Source organism: Typopeltis vanoorti, chromosome 16 (genome assembly GCF_054136105.1).
Source record: "Typopeltis vanoorti isolate ZY-2024b chromosome 16, IOZ_Tvanoo_1.0, whole genome shotgun sequence".
Lineage (NCBI taxonomy): Eukaryota > Metazoa > Arthropoda > Arachnida > Uropygi > Thelyphonidae > Typopeltis > Typopeltis vanoorti.
This window is the reverse complement of record NC_143564.1, coordinates 107,858,153-107,878,673: the sequence shown is the minus strand read 5'-3', so window position 1 is coordinate 107,878,673 and position 20,521 is coordinate 107,858,153. Positions and strand designations below refer to the sequence as shown.

The 20,521-nt window shown below is 35.3% G+C and overlaps 1 protein-coding gene across 1 annotated transcript in view; it reads right to left on the bottom strand.

The window, feature by feature from the left end:
- Positions 1 to 20,521, bottom strand: part of LOC150098250 (semaphorin-2A-like) — a 667,728-nt gene that overhangs the window by 256,093 nt on the left and 391,114 nt on the right. The window contains exon 5 of the mRNA XM_090406288.1: positions 19,535 to 19,640. Coding sequence (XP_090262414.1) covers positions 19,535 to 19,640 — 106 coding nt within the window. The remainder of the gene's footprint in view (positions 1 to 19,534; positions 19,641 to 20,521) is intronic.

Here is a 20,521-nt window from a genome sequence, read left to right as displayed (position 1 = left end):
AGTGTGAATGAATTTAAGGGAAGGTGGTTTGGATGATTTATAGACTCCCTCAATGAGTCCTTTACTCCCTGGAGGTCTCAAATAATAATAATAATAATGAAAATTGCAAATATAAAGTTGAACAAATATTCAAGAACTAAACAATTTGTATTTTGATTTTCATTTTGTTTCCAATATTTATAGTAACTGTGATAAACTTGTGTAAAACTTCATGAAAATTACAGGCAGAAATTAGGTTATTTATATAGAAGGGGCATGTTTGCCTATTTTACGTTGTGTGTGATTTAAGTTATATTGTATTTATTTTTCTTCTCTCATTATTACATGATGCCTCCAGGGAGTCCAAAGACTCATCGAGGGAGGGTACCTACTTTACAACTCTCTGCCTCAACTGCACCAACACCATCTACTGCCAACCACCAGCAGTAATATTTTCACAGACAATCACAAACATCCATGCCCTCAGCGGGATTCGAACCCACAGCCTTCTGGCTGGAGAGTGGATACACTAACCACTTGGCCAACCAGGCCAGCAGTTTTTTTATTAGTGTTTTATATTATGTATTTTGTGTGTGTGTGTGTGTGTGATGTTTGGCATTTTCTGTTGTTTTTCACTTTTGTTTTTCCTGAAACATTGTTTTTTTTTTTTTTTATCTGCATAGTGTTTTGTCATGCTCAACGCATGGTCACATGAACTGAATCTTAAAATCTGGGTTCGGTCATGTGGTTTCCTGGAATTCTCAGGTGTTAGAGAGAGAGAGAAGCCCATCCTTGAGACTTGTACTAAAATTTTAGGTTTTTCTTACCCAAAATGATGAAAGAAAATCACTACACGTTGCATTCTTCAATAAATTATATATTTAGTTTAATCCTTTATCCAAGTGTAAACAAACAAAGTTTGCGCCTGCAGGACTGGGGCAACTCGTGGCAAAGATGGACTGACTTCCCAACACTTGTCTTAGTATCCTATAATGCAAAGCACATCTTCTTGTAGACATGTATAATGCTATTCATTATGGGAAGGGTCACTACCCAGACTGGTTTTGACCTATATTGAGGTCTCTTCAGTGGGAGCCATACCCAGAGGTGATACGAAGTTTGAAGCAATGCAGAAGTCATATTTCCATATACGAGTTGCCAAAATGTGTCACAACTTATTATTAAATTACTCTGGATTAGAGAAAGATGTTGGAAGTTTTTTCTCAGTTGGTTAGACTATAAATTATATACAGTCATACCCCGACTTATGTAAATCCGGAGTAACGTGGTTTCTTATATGTATGTATTCCCATCCCGCTTCACGCCTCACCACTAGTCGTATCCTTCAGGCGCTGGCCGCATTCGCCAGTGTCGCACATGCTGTGAACAAGCACTGATGTGTTTCGCGTAGTCTCCATTCATACACAATTTTTATAGTCTACAAACCTTGCGATTGTTTAATGTTATGTTCTTGATAAAAATTTTATCAAGAACATAACATTATAAAAAAAAATAATAATGACATCCAAAAGAAGCAAGTCCGATTCTTCTACAGCTAACGAAAAAAGAAAAACATTTACTTTGGAAACAAAACTCAACATTATTAAGGATTTTGAAGGCGGAATGAAAATTTGTGAGCTAGCAAAGAAGTTCAATCTACAGGAATCCACAGTAAGAACAATCATAAAAGAAAGGTTTACAGATTTTGGAGGACATAGATTCTAACGAGGAACGAACTGTAGCCACAAGGCAAGGAATAAAACAATCATTAGCTTGCTATGAAGAAATTTTGTGTGACAAGAAAAAGACATTATGCCGTCAGATGAATCTATTAGATTTTATGAAACCATCGACATAAATAACTTTTTTTTTTTATGTATGAAAAACTACAATTAGGATTATATTTCTTAAAAAATATAGGTGTTTTTGTAAACCTTTGGTCCCAATTGTATGTTTGTATATATAAATTACATGCAAAATTATACCCCGAATTATGCGAATTCGACTTATGCGCTTTATGTTGGGACGTCCCACCTACCGTGTAACTTCGGGGATTTACTGTATTTAGTTTAATCCTTTATCCAAGTGTAAGGAAACAAAGGTTGTGCCTGAAGTATCTTCAGAACTGAGGAAACGCGTGGCAAAGGTGGACTGACTTCACATCACTTGCCTTAGTATCCAATAATGCAAAACACATCTCCTTGCAGACATGTAAAATGCTGAAAGTTTATTTTTCACTTGGTCAGACTATATAAATTTAGTTTAATCCTTTATCCAAGTGTGTGCAAACAAAGTTTGCGCCTGAAAGTATCTTCAGGACTGGGGTAAAGTGGTACAACACCGGGCGACTTCTTGCAAAGGTGGAGCAAGCGACCAACACTCCTATCTCAGTATCTCCCGTAATGCAAAACACATCTCCTTGCGGATATGTATAATGTTATGCATTAAATGGGAAGGGTCACTACCCAGACTAGTTTCGACCTTTATTGAGGTCTCTTCAGTGGGAGCCAGGCCCAAGTGGAGATACCAAGGCAGAAGCATTAGCAAGGTCATCTCCTCCTATAGGAGCTGCCAAACAGTGTGCCACCTTTTAATTAAATTACTCTGGATTTAGAGAAAGATGTTGAAAGTTTATTTTTCACTTGGTCAGACTATAATAAATTTAGTTTAATCCTTTATCCAAGTGTGTGCAAACAAAGTTTGTGCCTGAAAGTATCTTCAGGACTGGGGTAAAGTGGTACAACACCGGGTGACTCCTTGCAAAGGTGGAGCAAGCGACCAACATTCCTATCTCAGTATCTCCCATAATGCAAAACACATCTCCTTGCGAAGTGTGTAATGTTATGCATTAAATGGGAAGGGATGCAGCTCCTATAGGAGAAGATGACCTTGCTAATGCTTCTGCCTTGGTATCTCCACTTGGGCCTGGCTCCCGCAGAAGAGACCTCAATAAAGGACGAAACTAGTCTGGGTAGTGGCCCTTCCCATTTAATTCATAACATTATACATATCTGCAAGGAGATATGTTTTGCATTATGGGAGATACTGAGATAGGAGTGTTGGTCGCTTGCTCCACCTTTGCAAGGAGCCGCCCGGTGTTGTACCACTTTACCCCAGTCCTGAAGATACTTTCAGGCACAAACTTTGTTTGCACACACTTGGATAAAGGATTAAACTAAATTTATTATGTATAATGCTATGCATTATGGGAAGGGTCACTACCCAGACCGGTTTGACCTTTATTGAGGTCTCTTTCGGCAAGTGATGTGAAGTCAGTCCACCTTTGCTCAGAGTTGCCCAAGTCCTGAAGATACTTGAAGTGCAAACTTTGTTTACTTACACTTGGATAAAGGATTAAACTAAATATATAATTTATAGTCTAACCAAGTGAAAAAAACTTCCAACTGCATTCTTCAAATTGGTCCAGTTGAACTCCAATTGTCACAAAATGGGGTGACACTGGCTAGTCACTCCATTCTGATGAAGTATCAGGAAGAGACTGGTACATGCTGTCACAGCAATAATTACTTACAGGAACAGTTAGAAGAAAGAATAGTTAGGTGATGGCATGTGCAAAGAGTTTTGCTTCAAAAATCAACTTACTGAAGAAAGCTTGCAAGGCTTACACTTGGATAAAGGATTAAACTAAATATATAATTTATAGTCTAACCAAGTGAAAAAACTTCCAACTGCATTCTTCAAATTGGTCCGGTTGAACTTCAAATGTCACAAAATGGGGTGACACTGGCTAGTCACTCTATTCTGATGCAGTATCAGGAAGAGACTGGTACATACCATAGCAATAATTACTTACAGGAATAGTTAGAAGAAAGAATAGTTAGGTGATGGCATGTGCAAAGAGTTTTGCTTCAAAAATCAACTTACTTAAGAAGGCTTGCAACGATAACTCCAGCTTCATGCTCAATCTATGCTGAAGTACACAATAAATGAAAAATCATCATCAGCAAATCCAAATCTGGCTTCATAAATTCCAATAGCTGAAGACTCACCTCTTGTCCAAATGGAAGCCATGCTTTCTGGTTTCTTGCCAAGGCCACTGAATGCAAATTCTGCTCAACTTTGCTTCTGAATCTCTCTCTCTCTCTCTCATCCAAATGGCACTAATGATAGTACACTTAAAGCTGACGTGTCATCATTCTGTTTGTCCAATTCCTACACAGATGTCTAAAATAAATCACCTTCTGCCAACACCTGAAACTAAACCCCATATACCTAGTGTAGTTTTTCAGCAAACAGGCATCAGAAAGGTTCAGAGAAACATGTGCTGTCACTCTTGTCAATTTCGGAGATTTTGATTACTTTGGCATGAGGCCCGCTACTGTGTAGAAGGTTTCTGTCTGATTGCTTGCTGCATGTCATGGTAGATGGTTCCATCTCTTTAAGCTTCATCATCAATGAAGGAGTACCTCAGGCCTCTGTTTTATCAACTACTCTCTTTCTCCTATCTGCAGCTCTGCTAATAGTACACTCAATTCTCGTACTCATTCAAATTCACTCAAACTTGCATCTTTCAGACATCCCAAGCTTCATCATCTGCAACCAGTGCCTTAAACAATGATCTCCACATACTACCCTTCAATGGGGAGAGGACAATCTGAAAATCTTCAGTGTGTGTGTGTGCCACCAAAACAGTCATGCCTTTTCTCTTGCAAAAGAGATTTCAGCTCACCTACCTTCAGTACTGTCGACAGGGTGTAGCATAGAGGCAGCCTGCCTCATGGAGCAGCTTAATAAGGATGCTCTTTCAGCCATATTGCAGTAGGCAGATCAAAAGAAGTTTTTCCAAGCTTAAACTGATTAAAAATGATTTGCGAACGGCAATGACCCAAGAAAGATTGGTTGGTCTAGCAACTATATCGACAGAGGTGGACATAGCTTATAATTTAAATTTAGAAGAGCTTATAAACAGTTTTATTGTGCGATATCCCCGAAGAGCAAACATAATCAATTTGCATTAATGTTTCTCTTGTAATAAAAACAAAATAGCAATTGGATATTTTCTTATATTTTTGTCTTATAATTCATCAGGGAAGATATTTAATTGTTTGCCTCATGGCACGATCTAATCTGGCGATGGCCCTGCCTACCTTTACCCTCAGTAATATGCAAATCACCAGATAGGATCAGATCTCACTCACTCTCTCTCTCTCTCTCTCTCTCTCTCTGCTTATACCAAAATTAACCTTCAGCCACTCCTGGTATAAACACATCACATCAATGGTTTCCTCAGTCTTTAAAAACTTAATGGGGTGGTACGCCTAAAATGTTCCCTTAAAATTAGCAATACTATCCAAAGAAGAGCAATTCAGCTCATATATGATCCCTCCCTCCACACACACTTCAACCACTATCTGACAGATATAGCATTTCAGCCCTGTCTCTTCTACAGGTACTTCCACTGTCACTGCTTCACCAAACTAGCCCTTACCACATGTATGGAAAGGCTTAAGTGTTGGCAGCATATGTTACTGTATTTTTTTGGATGACAAGACGCATCCCAAATTTATGAGACAATTTTTAGAAAAAAATGTTATTACATAAAAATATTCACAAACCTTAAATTTCATTTATTATTACCATAACTTGTACGAGCAGCATTCAGTCATCTCCACTCATCCTGGCACTATCACTCATCTGATTATTATTATTATTATTATTATTATTATTACCCCAAGACCTCATGGAGTCAAAGACTCATCTGGGAGGTCCTTTTATCACACATACATCTCATCATACCATGTCTTAAACACACTCAAACTCCTTGCAGACACCACACTCTCAGGCAAGGCATTCCAATCATTCACAACTCTGCACAAAAAAAACCTACCTCTCACTCCCCTACTCACACCCTCTTTATACAGTTTCCAGGGATGACTGCTGGTTTTCCCCTGATCTCCCACTATTCTCTGTAGAACTTCTCCACCATTGATCTTATAACAACCCCTTACCAACTTGTAGGTCTCTATCATATCTCCCCTCTTCCTCCTCTCCACCAGACTCTGCAAATTACATCTTCTCAATCTTTCCTCATACGCCTCCGTAGCGCAATTGGAAGAACGACGGTACATTGCGCCCTTCGATTGGAATAGGCCTAAGTTCGATTCTCGTCGTGACGGGAGGAATCTTTATCTGGTCGATTTCAATCGATGGTGAGTTAGCCGATCTCATACTGAGGTAGCAGGGTTTTTCCTCCCGGAAACTCGGGTTTTTCATCCAGCATACATACAAATCGGCCCTTCAGAACACACGCAATTTACAGACAAAAATTACTAGTTGTGGTGGTGTTGGAGGTGGGCGGTAGATGGCGTTGATTCGTAGTAGAGGTAAGGTGTAGAGACAGTTGAAGATGTCCTCCCGCGATGAGTCTTCGGACTCCTTGGAGGTATCAGGAATAATAATAATAATAATAATAATACTCAACATTCCAGAGGTCAAAAACTACCTTAGTCAGTCGCCTTTGGACCCTTTCCAACATGTCTTCATTATTGTTCACTTTTCGTATTATTGTCTGAACTATTGTCATCACTCTCTTCAAAAACTAAGTCATCTTCAGTACCAACTACCATGTTACTTATGCCACATTTTTTAAAAGACTTAACCTTCCTACCAGCCGAGGTGGATGAAATAGCCAGCATTTTTCATGGATCAAAACTTCATTGGCGTTCTACCTTTTATCAAGTATTTACCCTCCGCTGCTGTTAATCCCTTAATGGCGATTTTAGAGCCATTAGCAGATTAATTGTGGTGGAGCGACTTTTATGTCACTTCACTTTGCATGTATTGTGTTACTTGGAATTTCTTTTACTGCATTAGGATATTGATCGTTTTATTTTATTATTTTTTTTTTTTTTGCTGCACAATTTATTTATTGTGTCTCTTTCCAAAAATAAAAACGAGTTTCAGATTTGCCAAAATAAATAATCGATCCGGAAATGACCACAGATCAGCCTTTGCAATGAATATATTTTAGTAATAGTAAATTTCCTTCACTTTACTGACAATATAGATTTTTTTTCCACAAATTTTCAAATGTTTGTTTGCATTTAACATATTTTGTCAAATATTTATATTTTTAAATAATATTTAGTGAAATAAATGTGCATTTTGCTTTCCTTCTTTCTTTGCAAAGTACCTTTATATGGATCGTCACATTTCAATTTTTGGAACGATTTTATTTAAAAAATTTTTTTTTTATTATTATTTTTTTTTATGAACAACAAATGATTATAAACTGCATTACTCTGTTTCTGATTGTGTCTATCAAAAATTTATATCCAATGGTATTTTATCAGAGACTCTTCTTCTTTTACTTAAAATTGCAACAGATTTTTTTTTTTTTTTTTTTTTTTGTAGGATGCACATTACTATAATATCCAGTGCTTAACCACTGTATATATGTTGAAAATATAACAGGAAGGATATCCTGTATGGAATGATTCAAAATTTATGCTCATTTTTAAGATTTTTTACTGCAAACCCCCCTCCCCTCCCCTCCCCTCTCCTGGAACCCAGTTACATAACTACTTTACATTTCTACTGATTTGAAAGCTTTCAGATTCAAAATCTCTTATTTCAGTTTACTGTTTTGACAAAAGAAATAAAGCAATAATATTGTTGTATATTCAAAGCTTCTAATTCTGTACTCTTTCTTTGCATCTGAAATCAGCTGTTCAGCAGTCTGCTGAAATTATTCTAAGATTTAGAAATACTATGCTATATTTTCAATATGTAAAACTGTTTATGCATATCCCACAAAAGAAAGTTTAGTTGTGTTATTTTTTTTATTTTTTATTTTTTTTTTTAATTCTAAATATCACTACTTCCACTGCTGCTGGTTGCTATTTCTGAAATATTTCTTAGAAATGCTAGACAATAATCCTCTTAGCTGAACACAAGAGAGAAAGTTTCCCAGAAGAGTTATACTAAATTGCCTCAAGCAAGAATGTCTTGTTTCGTTTTCAGTTGTTCAGACATCCTAACTAAGAAAAACTGACATTTCATTTACAGGCTGATGCAGTTTATGCCAAAAATGATTTCTTTATTTATAGTGATCAGTTTCACTTTTATTATCAAAAGATTCTAAATTATTTGATACAATAATCTTCAGAAAAGGATTTGAATTTTTTAAGAGAAAAAGACATCTGTTACATAATAATTTATTTTTTGGGTTGGGGGGGGGGGGGTTAGACCTATTCAATCTGCAGGCAATCGTTACAAACGTAAATCACTTCGGGAACATGCTCATGCAGTTTAGTGTAAAATAGTAGCAAAATTTTAACTACTTCAATAATTGTTAAAGATACCAAGCTATTTTAAACCTGGTTTTTTACTCCATTTACCACGAGTTGCCTTGGTCTTGCATTACGTGCAGGGTCAGCTAGACTTGCAACACTTGCAGGCACAAACTTGACTTGTTTGTCTGTTTGCTTACTTGGGAAATGGAGTAAAACCAGGTTTAAAATAGCTTGGCATCTTTAACATTTATTATACCCAAGGTAAAATACTTTCTACTTCAATAATGTCACATATCTAAACTAGAAGAAAATGTCGTTATATCTGCTGATGTTAGAACTCTTACATAAATATTTTTTTCTGGCATGAATTCTCTATCAACCATAATGTAATCGATTTACAGATTTTTGCACTCTTGTATTGACAAAAGAAATATGTGCAGTAATTTCTTCTTTCTACTACAAGAAAAAACAGATAATAACAGAAGAAAAATATGTAGTATTTTCTTTTTTCAGAGTGAATTTACAATGTTCTTTCTTTGTGTTTTGAAATGAAAGTGCAAATGATTATTTTCTTACCATTTTTGCCAATAGAAAATCTGCTATAATTATATGAGTTACATTTTACCATTTTTCTCCCACAGGGGAAAAGAAATAATGCAATAATATTGTTCAATCTATCAAACTTCATTGTAGAGCAAATATTTATTATCAGACTTTGTTGTTTTGTAATAAAAAAAAAATATATATATTTTTTTTAAAATTTCTATAATAATTTCTTTGAAAATTTCTAATCTGTGGCACATGTTGCTATGAAAATTTAATAGACAAAGTTTCGGCAAACTGTAATCTTATTTACAAAAAAAAAAAAAATCCTATAATAGGTATATTTGAAGTCTGTGAATTATTCTTCAAAATATGATTTTAAACAAAGATAACATAATCAAGAACGTCAGCAGCCAGTTTTTTTTTTTAAAATAATATTTCAAATAATTATCGTGAATTTATTTTTACGAAAACAAAGAAAATGTTCTGTCGAGTAAGCGATTAGACAAAATTAGCACAAAAACATTAAAGACTGGTTCTCCAAGGTAATGTAATATTTAAGTGAAGAAAGTATCCAAGGATTTATATTTTGTCATGGAATTATAAACTGTACAATAAAAAATGTAATCTCTCTAATATAAGAGTCCAGTTTCCCAGCATAAAACAAGGAAATGCTTTCCTTGTTATAGAGAACTGAGACTCAGCTTCGAGAGATAATCTGTTTAAGTGTTCTCTACAGCGTGAAGGATTATCACACCTAAAGGACAGAACAGTCAAATTGCACTTCTTATCCATGTTCTTTCAACAGGTGTATTGAATTGTATCCAGATTTAGCTGGACATATATATATGTCCTGGCCGGTTGGAGGATTAATAATCATCTCATCCATTCAAAACTGCATACAAATGCCCACTAACTACTGCTGACGGTGATAAAGTTTTCGTATGTAAATAGGGGATTCCCACATACGAAGCGAGACACATGTTTGGCTCGCATCAAAAATGTGGGAATCCAAGACTTACCTGGTATCATCTACCTTCGGACCATAAGATGCACTCCAATGCTAAGTCGATTTCTCTACATAAAAAAAGGTGCGTCTTATGGTTCGAAAAATGCAGTAGCTTATTTTCACAGTATTGATTACAACAGAATGATAAGAAAATAATAATAATATTTATTAACTTATTAGCTGATATTTTGCTGGTATTATATTTGGTATCTTTAGAGCACAAGAACAGTTTCGGTGTAAGAGTGAGACTAGTTTAAAAAATTGTAATGGACAACACAGGAACTAAAGTCCTAATTTGGCACCATCTATGTTGGATAAATAGAAACCAAGTATTAATTAGATCTTAAAATGACTGTCTCCCATATTTTTGGTAAATTTGTAATTGAGGTTTGGAGTATGTTTTAAAGCTGCTGTTGATTCAAAAAACAATCGTTGACTTATAATGACTTTTGTTTTCTTCCATTTGTTCCTGTGTGAAGGGATATCCAAGGCATGGTCTGCTAGACCTGATTTGCCATAATGATAGTGCCAGATTTATTTTAGTTTGCAACTTATTGAAAAAAATCACTTTCTGGCCAAAAGAAACAGTTAACAAACTCAAGCCTTTTCATGTTAAAACACCCAGAATATATGGAATATCTAAAATTCGCAAATAAGGTACACCCCTACACCCTGCTGTAGCAAGTATAAACAGTCCCACATACTTCATAAATAATTCTCCCTCCTTTGTTAAAAATTCTGTTCACCTAAAAAGTATATCAGAAAACCATATCTTAAAAAGTTCAGATGTAATGACTAGTTTTCATATTACTTCGCCATTTACCAATATACCATTAATTGAAACCCTTAATTTGCTAAAGTCACATTCCTCCCCCCCCCATCCCCAGACATATTCGAACTATTTAAATTTACAGTACATGCAGTTATTTTGCACAAAAAGGAAAGGTATACAAACAACTAGATGGGACAGCAATGGGCTCCCCCCCTCCTTTCTCTCCCTTTAGCTAATTTCTACACAGAATACTTGGTAAAGCTAGCTATGAATACAGCAGGCTATGCTATGTTGATGATGTTTACTATTTGGCCACATGGTCCAGACACATTGGATACATTTTTAGTGCATTTAAATAGCCAACACCCTAAAATTTGCTTCACAATGGAACAGGAAGCTAGTGACTATCTGACCCTCCTGGATACAGTAATCACACGGCTTCCTGATGGTTCATTATCTTTTTCTGTTTATAGAAAGCCCACACACACATAAAACATTTGTACAAAACCATCATTCAGCTCAACAGTATGGTATTTAAAAAACAGTAATTCAGAGAGCTAGAGCTATCTGTTACAATGACAGTGCACTTACTGATGAACTCACTCACTTGCGCCACACTTTCTTAGCCAATGGCTATAATCCCCCATAGGATAGAAAAAAAAAGTAAATGCTACCCAGAAATCCCCTTCATTGCCTATCACACAAGATTACATCAAAATTGTTAACATCTCATACACAAGCAAGGCACATTTGAAAATATATCTTGAGTACTTAAAAAATATCAGCTGTACACCATATTTATACCATATGTCAAATTGGTAACTCTCATTCGTTCACTTTAGGACAAACTCTCTTCTTTATCACATACACGAGTTTATGAAGTGCCCTGGTAAGTTGGGTCTAGCAGACTGTGCCTTAGATACCTGAAATAACTGAAGATGAAAGAAGATTATTACATAATAACTTCTGTGTAGCACTTTTGTTTTCTTCCATTTGATCTTGTGTTGAGGGGTAGCAGACTGTGCCTTGGATACCCCTCAACACAAGATCAAATGGAAGAAAACAAAAGTGCTACACAGAAGTTATTATGTAATAATCTTGTTTCATCTTCAGTTATTCCTTAAGTGTCATAAAGTGTCGATTGTCAGCTGTCACCATTTATTACATTCTACTATATCTTATCTGCTCAAACTCTGTAGATTAACAAATTTATTTCGACTGCAACAGTTAGCCTATGTATTGAGTGTGAGATTGTAAGATTCTAAGCTGAAGACAAAACAGATATTGTTCTTATTCCACACTAAATATAATCTTTACTTTAGATCAGTTGTTCCTTGAACTTAATCACTTAATCTAAGATAGATATTCAACTTTTCATTATTCAATCACATACATGTGCGAATTTTTGGGGATAGTGTATTGACAAAATCAGTCTAATGTGTTGTTCACAAACCATTTAATTAAATCAAGAATTATTATTACACTGTTCCATCCACATTAGCACATTTATACAATCAACTCACAAATCACAATACTTGCTTACAAATGTTTCTAAATTAGGTTTAGTTCTACTAAACCTAATTTCTACATTTCTACTATTAATGCCTAAATACAATTTAGTACATCCTACTGATAAAACTTACACAAAAAGCACACCTTGAATGAGCTTAACTACCTCATACAGTACTATTCTTACTCTTATAATATTAACTTACGCAATCATATCATAATTATTTATGCCATCACAATTGACTAAGAACAGAGACACACTTGATGTGAATTTGTTCAGAATTATTATACATTTAAGTACTTACAATGAGTTGCAATCTTTACAATACTCTCATTCAGCACTATCTATTACTTGATTCTTTTGTCCACATGATAGTGCTTCTTTCTTCATTACTGCTGGCTTGCTCTTGATCTCCCACTGAACTTCTCCTTTGAGTTGTCAATAATTCTGTACTATTTTGAATCCTTCATTCAGCAACATGGCAGCAACGACTGCATGCCAAGTGGTTCCTATAGTGGCTAAGATTCTTTTCTGTGGCGGCAACTGGCAGCTTTCTTCTAATGAGGCGTTCCAACAATAGACTTCTCATGGTGATGGACTTAGGGATTTGATGACCGACAGTGGACCTTCAAGTGGCGGTGAATCCAGGTAAGAGAAGACTGAGAAACCTAAGATAAACGACACTTCTCTTTCAATGACCCTAGAAAGACCACACATGGCAGTGGGCCCAGGGAAAGAAGGCAAAACCTTCAGAGAAAGTCCTTCTCGATGTGAGAGCTTATAAAGGCCTGGACTTCACGTTGTATGCATCTCTCAAAATTCCCATATATGGTCATGGATCAGCATCTGGATATGATGACATCACACTTCAGGTGTCATTCAAAATTCCCACAATATGGACATGTATTAACATAAATACATGATGCTGTCACACTTCATGGATCACAATAGTTTAACAAAGCTTCATAATTAAAGTATTACATACAAAAGGATTTATAGCAATAATACAAACAATGACAATTCTTTACGAGTAATTTTCTTAGAAAAACTTGTAAAAATGAACATGATAAATTATTTATCATCATTGAGATTTTACAATTATAAGTCAGAGATTGTTTTTGGAATGAACAGCAGCTTTAAAACATACTCCAAGCCTAAATAAGTATGGCTGTATTACCAAACAACTGGGACATAGTTATTTTAAAATCTCATTAATACTTGTTTTCTCTCTTTCTGCAACATAGATGGTGTCAAATTAGAAATTTAGTTCTTTGTATTGTCTGTTATGATTTTTTTAAACTAGTCCACTGTTATGCCAAACTGTTGTTGTTGTTTCATGTACAAACTGTTCTTGTGCTCTGAAGATTCTGGATATAATACCAGCAAAATTTCAGCTAATAAGTTAATAAACATTAATTATTTTCTTATCATTCTGTGTTGTAATCAATACAGTGAAAATAAACTAACATGCACTTATCGTTATCTCACTTTTTGTTAGACCTGTTAAAATAAGAGCAGCAGATGCCAAAACATGCTGATAGTAGAGAAGTGTCAGAAGCAGAAGAAACTGTTGGATTACTGACTGAATACTTTGCAAGGGTGTATCATCTAAAAGGAGATAGTGCATTGACAGATGTGACAGCAAATATATGAGAATATAGACTGGTGAACAACTGGAGGTACTTAGGATATCACAAAATTTCAATGTGAATAATGCTATGACCGTGGATAGGATATTTGCTCAAGAGAATTCTAATGAGACCATAATATAATAATAATTATTATAATGAGACTATAATGCTTCTAATGAAACCACTGCCCCATAAGGGAGTGAAAAGGGACAAAATAGCTCTATTATATAAAGGAGACTCCAAGACAGAGGTAGAAAATTATACACTTATCTGTATCGCAGAAGTGGTGATTAAGGTATTAAGAATGGGCAGATAGGAACATGATATTCCATGGGGAAGCATAGTTTTTTGAAGGGTAGGTCTTGCCATAGTAATTTACTCACTTTCCATAAAAAATAAGTGAGCTGGATAAAGGAAATAGCTACATCATAATCTGCTGGACTTTGCAAACACATTTGAAAGGGTACCAAACAGATCTTTATTACAATTGGAGTAAATGGAGATAGATATCACGCTAGTGACATGAATGAGAGAAATGACTGATGGAGAGACATCAAAGAGTAGTGTATATGGTAGAGTAAAATCCAGAAGAAGGAAGATGACCATGGATGAACTTGGGCTGCTACTATTTAATTTGAACATTTATGACATTGGAATTAATTTGAAAGGAAAGGTGCAGCTGTTTACTGATACTAAGGTGGAGAGGGCAATAATCAGTAAAGGTGATAGAGATCATGCATGATGATTTAAAAAGACAGATAGTATTAGAAAAGGATAATGGTGATCAGTGATCAATTTAATGTGGCAAAATGCTCTTGGATAAAAAAAAAAAGTTTGTACCGCATCAGTAACTGAATTGCATGATGGTGGAGAGAGAGAGAGAGAGAGAGAGAGAGAAGGATGAGATTCCAAGGGTATATTACAGAGGTGGACAATATTAAAAGGATGGATGTAGACGAACACACTGAGAAGTAGATATAGGGAGATTATATTGCTCGCTTCCACAAATTACCAAAGCCACACAGGTACATTGCTATGCTTGAAGAAATTCACTATATCAAACTATCCACTGTATCGCAAACCATTCCTGTAGTCCCTATGAGTTTGCTACAATGAGAGTCAATAAAAGAATTGCTGGATTAAGAAGCTAGGTGGCAATAAACACTATCTTCTTTCTTTGCTGTTTTTCTAGTTCTCTGGAATATCACTAGTTAAATTGTATTAAACAACTAGGACATAATCATTACTTCTTTATCTTCACCCTATTAATGACAGGAGAAGTGATGTATTTCATCCATTTGCAAAGAAGATGTTTGCATAACATGAAGAAAATCATAAATAGATGGGTGGTTTAGGTGCTAGTTGACAGATATTAGAGAATTTGATAATAGTCCTTGCAGTGTTTACCTAAGTACATTAATTACTTTTGTCTTAGAAGACAAAAGTAACCTGTGGAATAATTCCAAGGACCTCTTCAGAGCATCTTGCTTTTCAAATTGCATATCAGAATTATATAAGAATTGAAAAAGAGATGTACACTTGTTTATTCTTTAATACAATATCCAGTGGGATAAAGCTCGTCTTCTCCATAGATGCAAGTTTAAATACGAACTCCTTTTGAAAGAAAGTTGTGAAACCCTTTTACATTGGCCAAATCTGAATCGAAATGATTGTCTCTCTATCCCAAAAAGTTTGGGAGATTCTTATCTTATATAACCATCAAAGAAATAGTTTTTAAGAATTATTTAATAATATTTTATTAATATTAATTTCTATCACATGTTGCCATGTGCTAGAAATTGGTAATTTAATTGGTAATCCACTGACTGTTATGTACTTTATATTCCATTCCTTTGAATTGCTTGTTGTGTACACTGATGATGTACTGTTAATTTCAGTATGAATATTTGTACCTTTATTTCATTGAAGTTAATTACTGTGGGTTATCATATAATTTATTATTTACAGTTGTTTATTGTTGATGCTATATTGCATAGACAAAGTGAAAAAATGATAAAAGTGATAAAAAGGTTACAAGTGGACTTCCACAGAGTTCAGTCCTGGGATCATTGCTGTTCAATCTTTATGTTAATGATACTATCACAGGACTACAGGGAGATGTTCAGTTGTTTGCAGATTATGTGAAGCTTTAGAGGGTTATTAGTAAAGATCAGGCTAGGAAAGTGACTAGTATTGTAAGGAGAGAAAATTAGAAGTCTGCACGGTTAGCCTAGTGGCTATGCGCTTCGCAACCATATGCCTGGGGAAGGAGTGTCCTAGGTTCGATTCCCATCAGTGATGTGAGGAGCTGAAAGATCTTCCTCAGCCATAGCCAAGTTAGCCAGTCTTGGGAGTGGACAGCAGGGTTTTCCCCCCAGTTTATTCTGGGGTTTTTCATCCCGCAAAGCAGGCAAACTGGCATTGAGAACTCAACACTACAGGCCATAGGATACACCAGGGCATAAGGCTGACCACCTTATCCTGTAAACGGAGTGAGGTCCGATGATCAATGGACCCTCGACACTGCAAGGTAAAAGAGGGTATAAGGAAGATGAGATGAGAAAATTAGAACACGAGAGGAGAATGGCACTGCAATCCAAGGAGAATTCCAAGGAGTTTTTTTCACTATGTGGCAAGAAGTAGGAAAAATTATAGTGGACGGATTATCTTGCTAGGTGGAAATGGGAATTGGGTGACCAGAGTAGATGACATAGTTCAGCTATTTAATGATCACTTTATTAGAGTGTTTCATCCTGGTACAGCAGGCTTTATTCCTAGAAGGATAATGAATGATGAATTGTTAAAAGTGAAGGAAGAGGATGTATTCTGAATACTGAGTATGTAAAATGTTAATAATGCACAGAGCCTAGATGGGATTTCACCATGTATTTTACAACAATATGTCACTGAACCGACTGTGCCATTAAATTTCATTAGCTTGGTTGTCCAATGAAAATCTTGCAATGGGACAGTTCCTGGAGGCAGTGGCATAGCTAAGAGGTGGAGGGAGCAGTCCGCCCTGGGAGGCACTTTTTTGGGGGTTTCATGTGAGAAACAATTTTATTTGTCGACGATTCTTTTATTTATGTTAAATTAGTAATTTTTATTACTTAATTAATAATTAGTTTTTAACAACTATACTTACAACTAAAATAAACAAGTATAAATATAATAAAACCATTACATTTCCCTATCATACTATAATTCAAATTCTTAAAAATAAAACAATAAAACGCATGGTAAGGCGATTGCTTTATTGGTTATTGCTTATAACGTGGCGACTGCGTCTCAGCAGCAGGCACCGCACAGTCAGTACACATCTGCGAAAACAATTTTTCTTTTTCTTCTTCTTCTTCTAATTTTGTGTATAACTAAGGCCATCGACAGGGTTTTAGGGTCCCGGTAATAATAATATTTCTATGGTTCTCTATTATATTAGGGTTTTTGCTTAACCCTTTTGATGCATGTATAAAAATTAACAAGCATGATTCCGTTTTTACCATAAAAATGCTAAAATGTCTGATTCATCATTAGTTTTTTTTTAATCTGTTACACATTTTATCATTTGGGTAGATATCAAAACCGCTAAAACATATTTATTGTATTCTTTATCTATGGTTAGTCTAGAGCAGGGGTGGGCAACCCTTGGCATGTGTGCCAAATGTGGCACGACAACGACATTTTTCCGTCATGCAACCCAGCGCTCACTTTAAAAATAATTAAATAAATAAATACATTTCAAACATCTACGCTGACTTGTATATTTTAACTTAATATAATACAATTTTATTAAGTACAGCTATACCAAATAAAAGTGCAATAAAGAAGCAAACCCTACCAACTGTTTTAGTAATAATAAGTAATAAGAAAATACGAAACAAAGATCCTATTTCCAAGCCATCTATCTCCACGATATACTGATGTACAAGTTTCATCCAGTTCAATTGTTCCATTATTTGTCAGGCAGCCAGACATGGCGTGACTCCTTTACCATCATTTGATGTATCTTTTTGTGTTTCGTAAAGAACATATCCGTTTTCTAAAGTGTGTATATATGTGGATTTGGATTTTACTGAATTGTAAGTCATTAAAATATGGATTGGAAGTATTTATTGTCAATTAATATTTAACTTATTAGATATAAAAGCAAATTTCCTTTACATTGCCATAAACATACCGCAGTGACACGAATATAACTTGCACTTTTTTTCTCCTAAATTAAAGCTAAAAATCATGGTGCAAGATATATGTGGGGATTTTCAGAAACTAAAGTTTTCAGTTTTTTTCGTAAAATCCCTGAACATATCTCACACCATGATTGCTATTGCTATTTCCTGCCTAGAGAGCAGTTTCCTTGTGTGCATCCTACCCAAATAGCACCATCTTCTTTCCCATTATTTCAAGCAAAAATTACCAGTAATTTACAAGACCTGAGATACTTAATGAATGACTAATGAACAGACAGCTGACTGCAGAGTTTGGTGGATAGAAGACAAAGGGGGGGGGTATGATCAAGGCATTTAAGATGTTGAAGGGCTGTTATCGTATTAATACTGAGGAGATTTTTTATATGGTAGAATGAGGGAAAGGAGCAAGGACAAGTGGCTATCCCTATAAGTTGTAAAAGATGGTGTTGAGTTAAAGCACAAGAAGTAAGTTTTCTGCACAGAGAGGAGTAGGAGCACGGAAAACATTGCTTTAGAGGGGTGAATGTGCAGACTGTGGATGATTTTAAGGAGTGGTATGACAGACTATGCTGACCTTTCACGATGAGTCTCATGATTCCATTGAGGTCAGCAAAAGAGAAGAAGCCATTCCTAAGCTACAGAATGAGAAGTAACACTATTCAGTATAGATAACTAACTGTAGGTGATGGATATTGTGTTCTGATATAATGTCAACATATTAATACAATAAGAAGAAAACAGATTAATAAGTAATGGAACTAGAATATTGGTTTATAAAGAACTTATTATCATTTGAACAATATGAAATTGAAACAGATTTTTTTCACAGTCTGTTTTTTGTTTTGAAGTTATCAAAACTTGAAAACAAAGAACAGAATACTGAAATCTTATGCCTATTTATAGACTTGTGGATTAGAGAAACAAGCACTTGGTAACCTCTCCCTACACACACACGCAAACTGAATTGAACTGAATTAATCAAATAATTACACTCTTTAGAAGAATTTCATAGATTAACTGGAAAGATAAATTCAAGAACACTGTTATTCTCAAGATGACTGATAGAGAACAACTGAATTTTGTGCAAATGATTACTAAAAGAAAAGTGGCTTTTGTAATATACCTATCAAGAGATTATGGTTTAGAAAGGCATGACACTCATGGTTTGGACTGACTATAGAGGTCATGTTCAGTATGAGAGAAAAAGCTTCGATTAGGTGGGAGATGAATTCTGTTGCCCAGTATAAGATCACCAAGTGGCTTGAAAAATCCATGTTTGGACTCTAGAGCAGGGTTTGTGAACCATGTAAAAAATAAATAAAAATAAAAATATATATATATATATAAAATCCATAGCGCACCACGGTATGCACATACTATAGATTTATGGAAAACCTTTCATGGGTGGAAGTCATATAAAAAATTTAAAAAAATAGAGAAGAAGAGAAAGCCAAAACAGCAGACAGCATTACTGATAAATCTGAGTTTGGTGGGGAAATGAGCTGGTTGTAGAAAAGGCAACAGCGCACAACAATTTTCTGTTGAAAATTCTATCTCTTCCTTTGAAATTAATTATTTATCAATTTTGTAGGAATCTCTTAAATTTGGTCTATCTCTTATTTATGATATGCTTCACATGTATACTTACCAACCCAAGCAGCTGTAGCATTATCATCGGGATCAAATGGACATTTTGCTATTCCTTCTCCAATTCCTGGAAAGTGTTCACTAGGGCTAAGATGAGTGAGATTGGACTAGAAATAATAAATATTGATTATCAGTTTCAATAAGCATAATTATAAATATCTAACTTTATACTAATTAAATAGTGATGTAACTGACTAAATTATCTATACTATACAGAATAAATTATCATTCCTCTTTATAAAGCACTGATATTGCCACATCTGGATCATTGTGCACAAATCTGGTCACCTGGGATTCTTGGGCTGAGGAAATTGTAAAGCGGATCCAGAGGTGAGTGGCCAAGATAGCAAGTGGTGTCTGAAATGCTCCCTATGACAATAGATCAAGGGTTTGTGGGTTGCAAAAGTTGATTAATATGTGGAAGAGAGTAGAAACATTCAAGGTAATAAAAAGGTTTTATAGGAGTAGTGGAGTGGAAACTTTTCAGCACTTGGCTAGAAGGGTAGAACAAGAAGCCATCCCTGGAAACTGAAAAAGAGTGTTACTAAAATAAAGAGCCAAAAGGCTTCAGTTTGGCAATGTAAAATTACATAAGTGGGGATGGTTAATGGGTTCAACTATGATAAGCTTTGTATTTCCTAAAAATTACCTCCCACAATGAGTCTTTTGATTCCATGGAGGCCTGGATGATAATAATAATAAGCAAAGTGGATATAAGAATTGGCATTATTCAAAGCCAAATGTAGAAACTATGAAAGTTTCTTAAGTTAACCAGAGAGCTTTTGGGAATTCATTCCTCGGCATCCCCGAGTTGCCTTAGTGTGGACTACTTAAAAGACATAGGTGCAGCCCAGGTGTCTTATATGAGGGTGGTCTGAAAAATTCTTGATCACAACCATAGATGGCAACACTATTTGGCATTTTTTTTTTCTAAGTTGATACATCTGTCATAAGCATCCATGTGAAATTGCAAGTCATTCTATCAAGT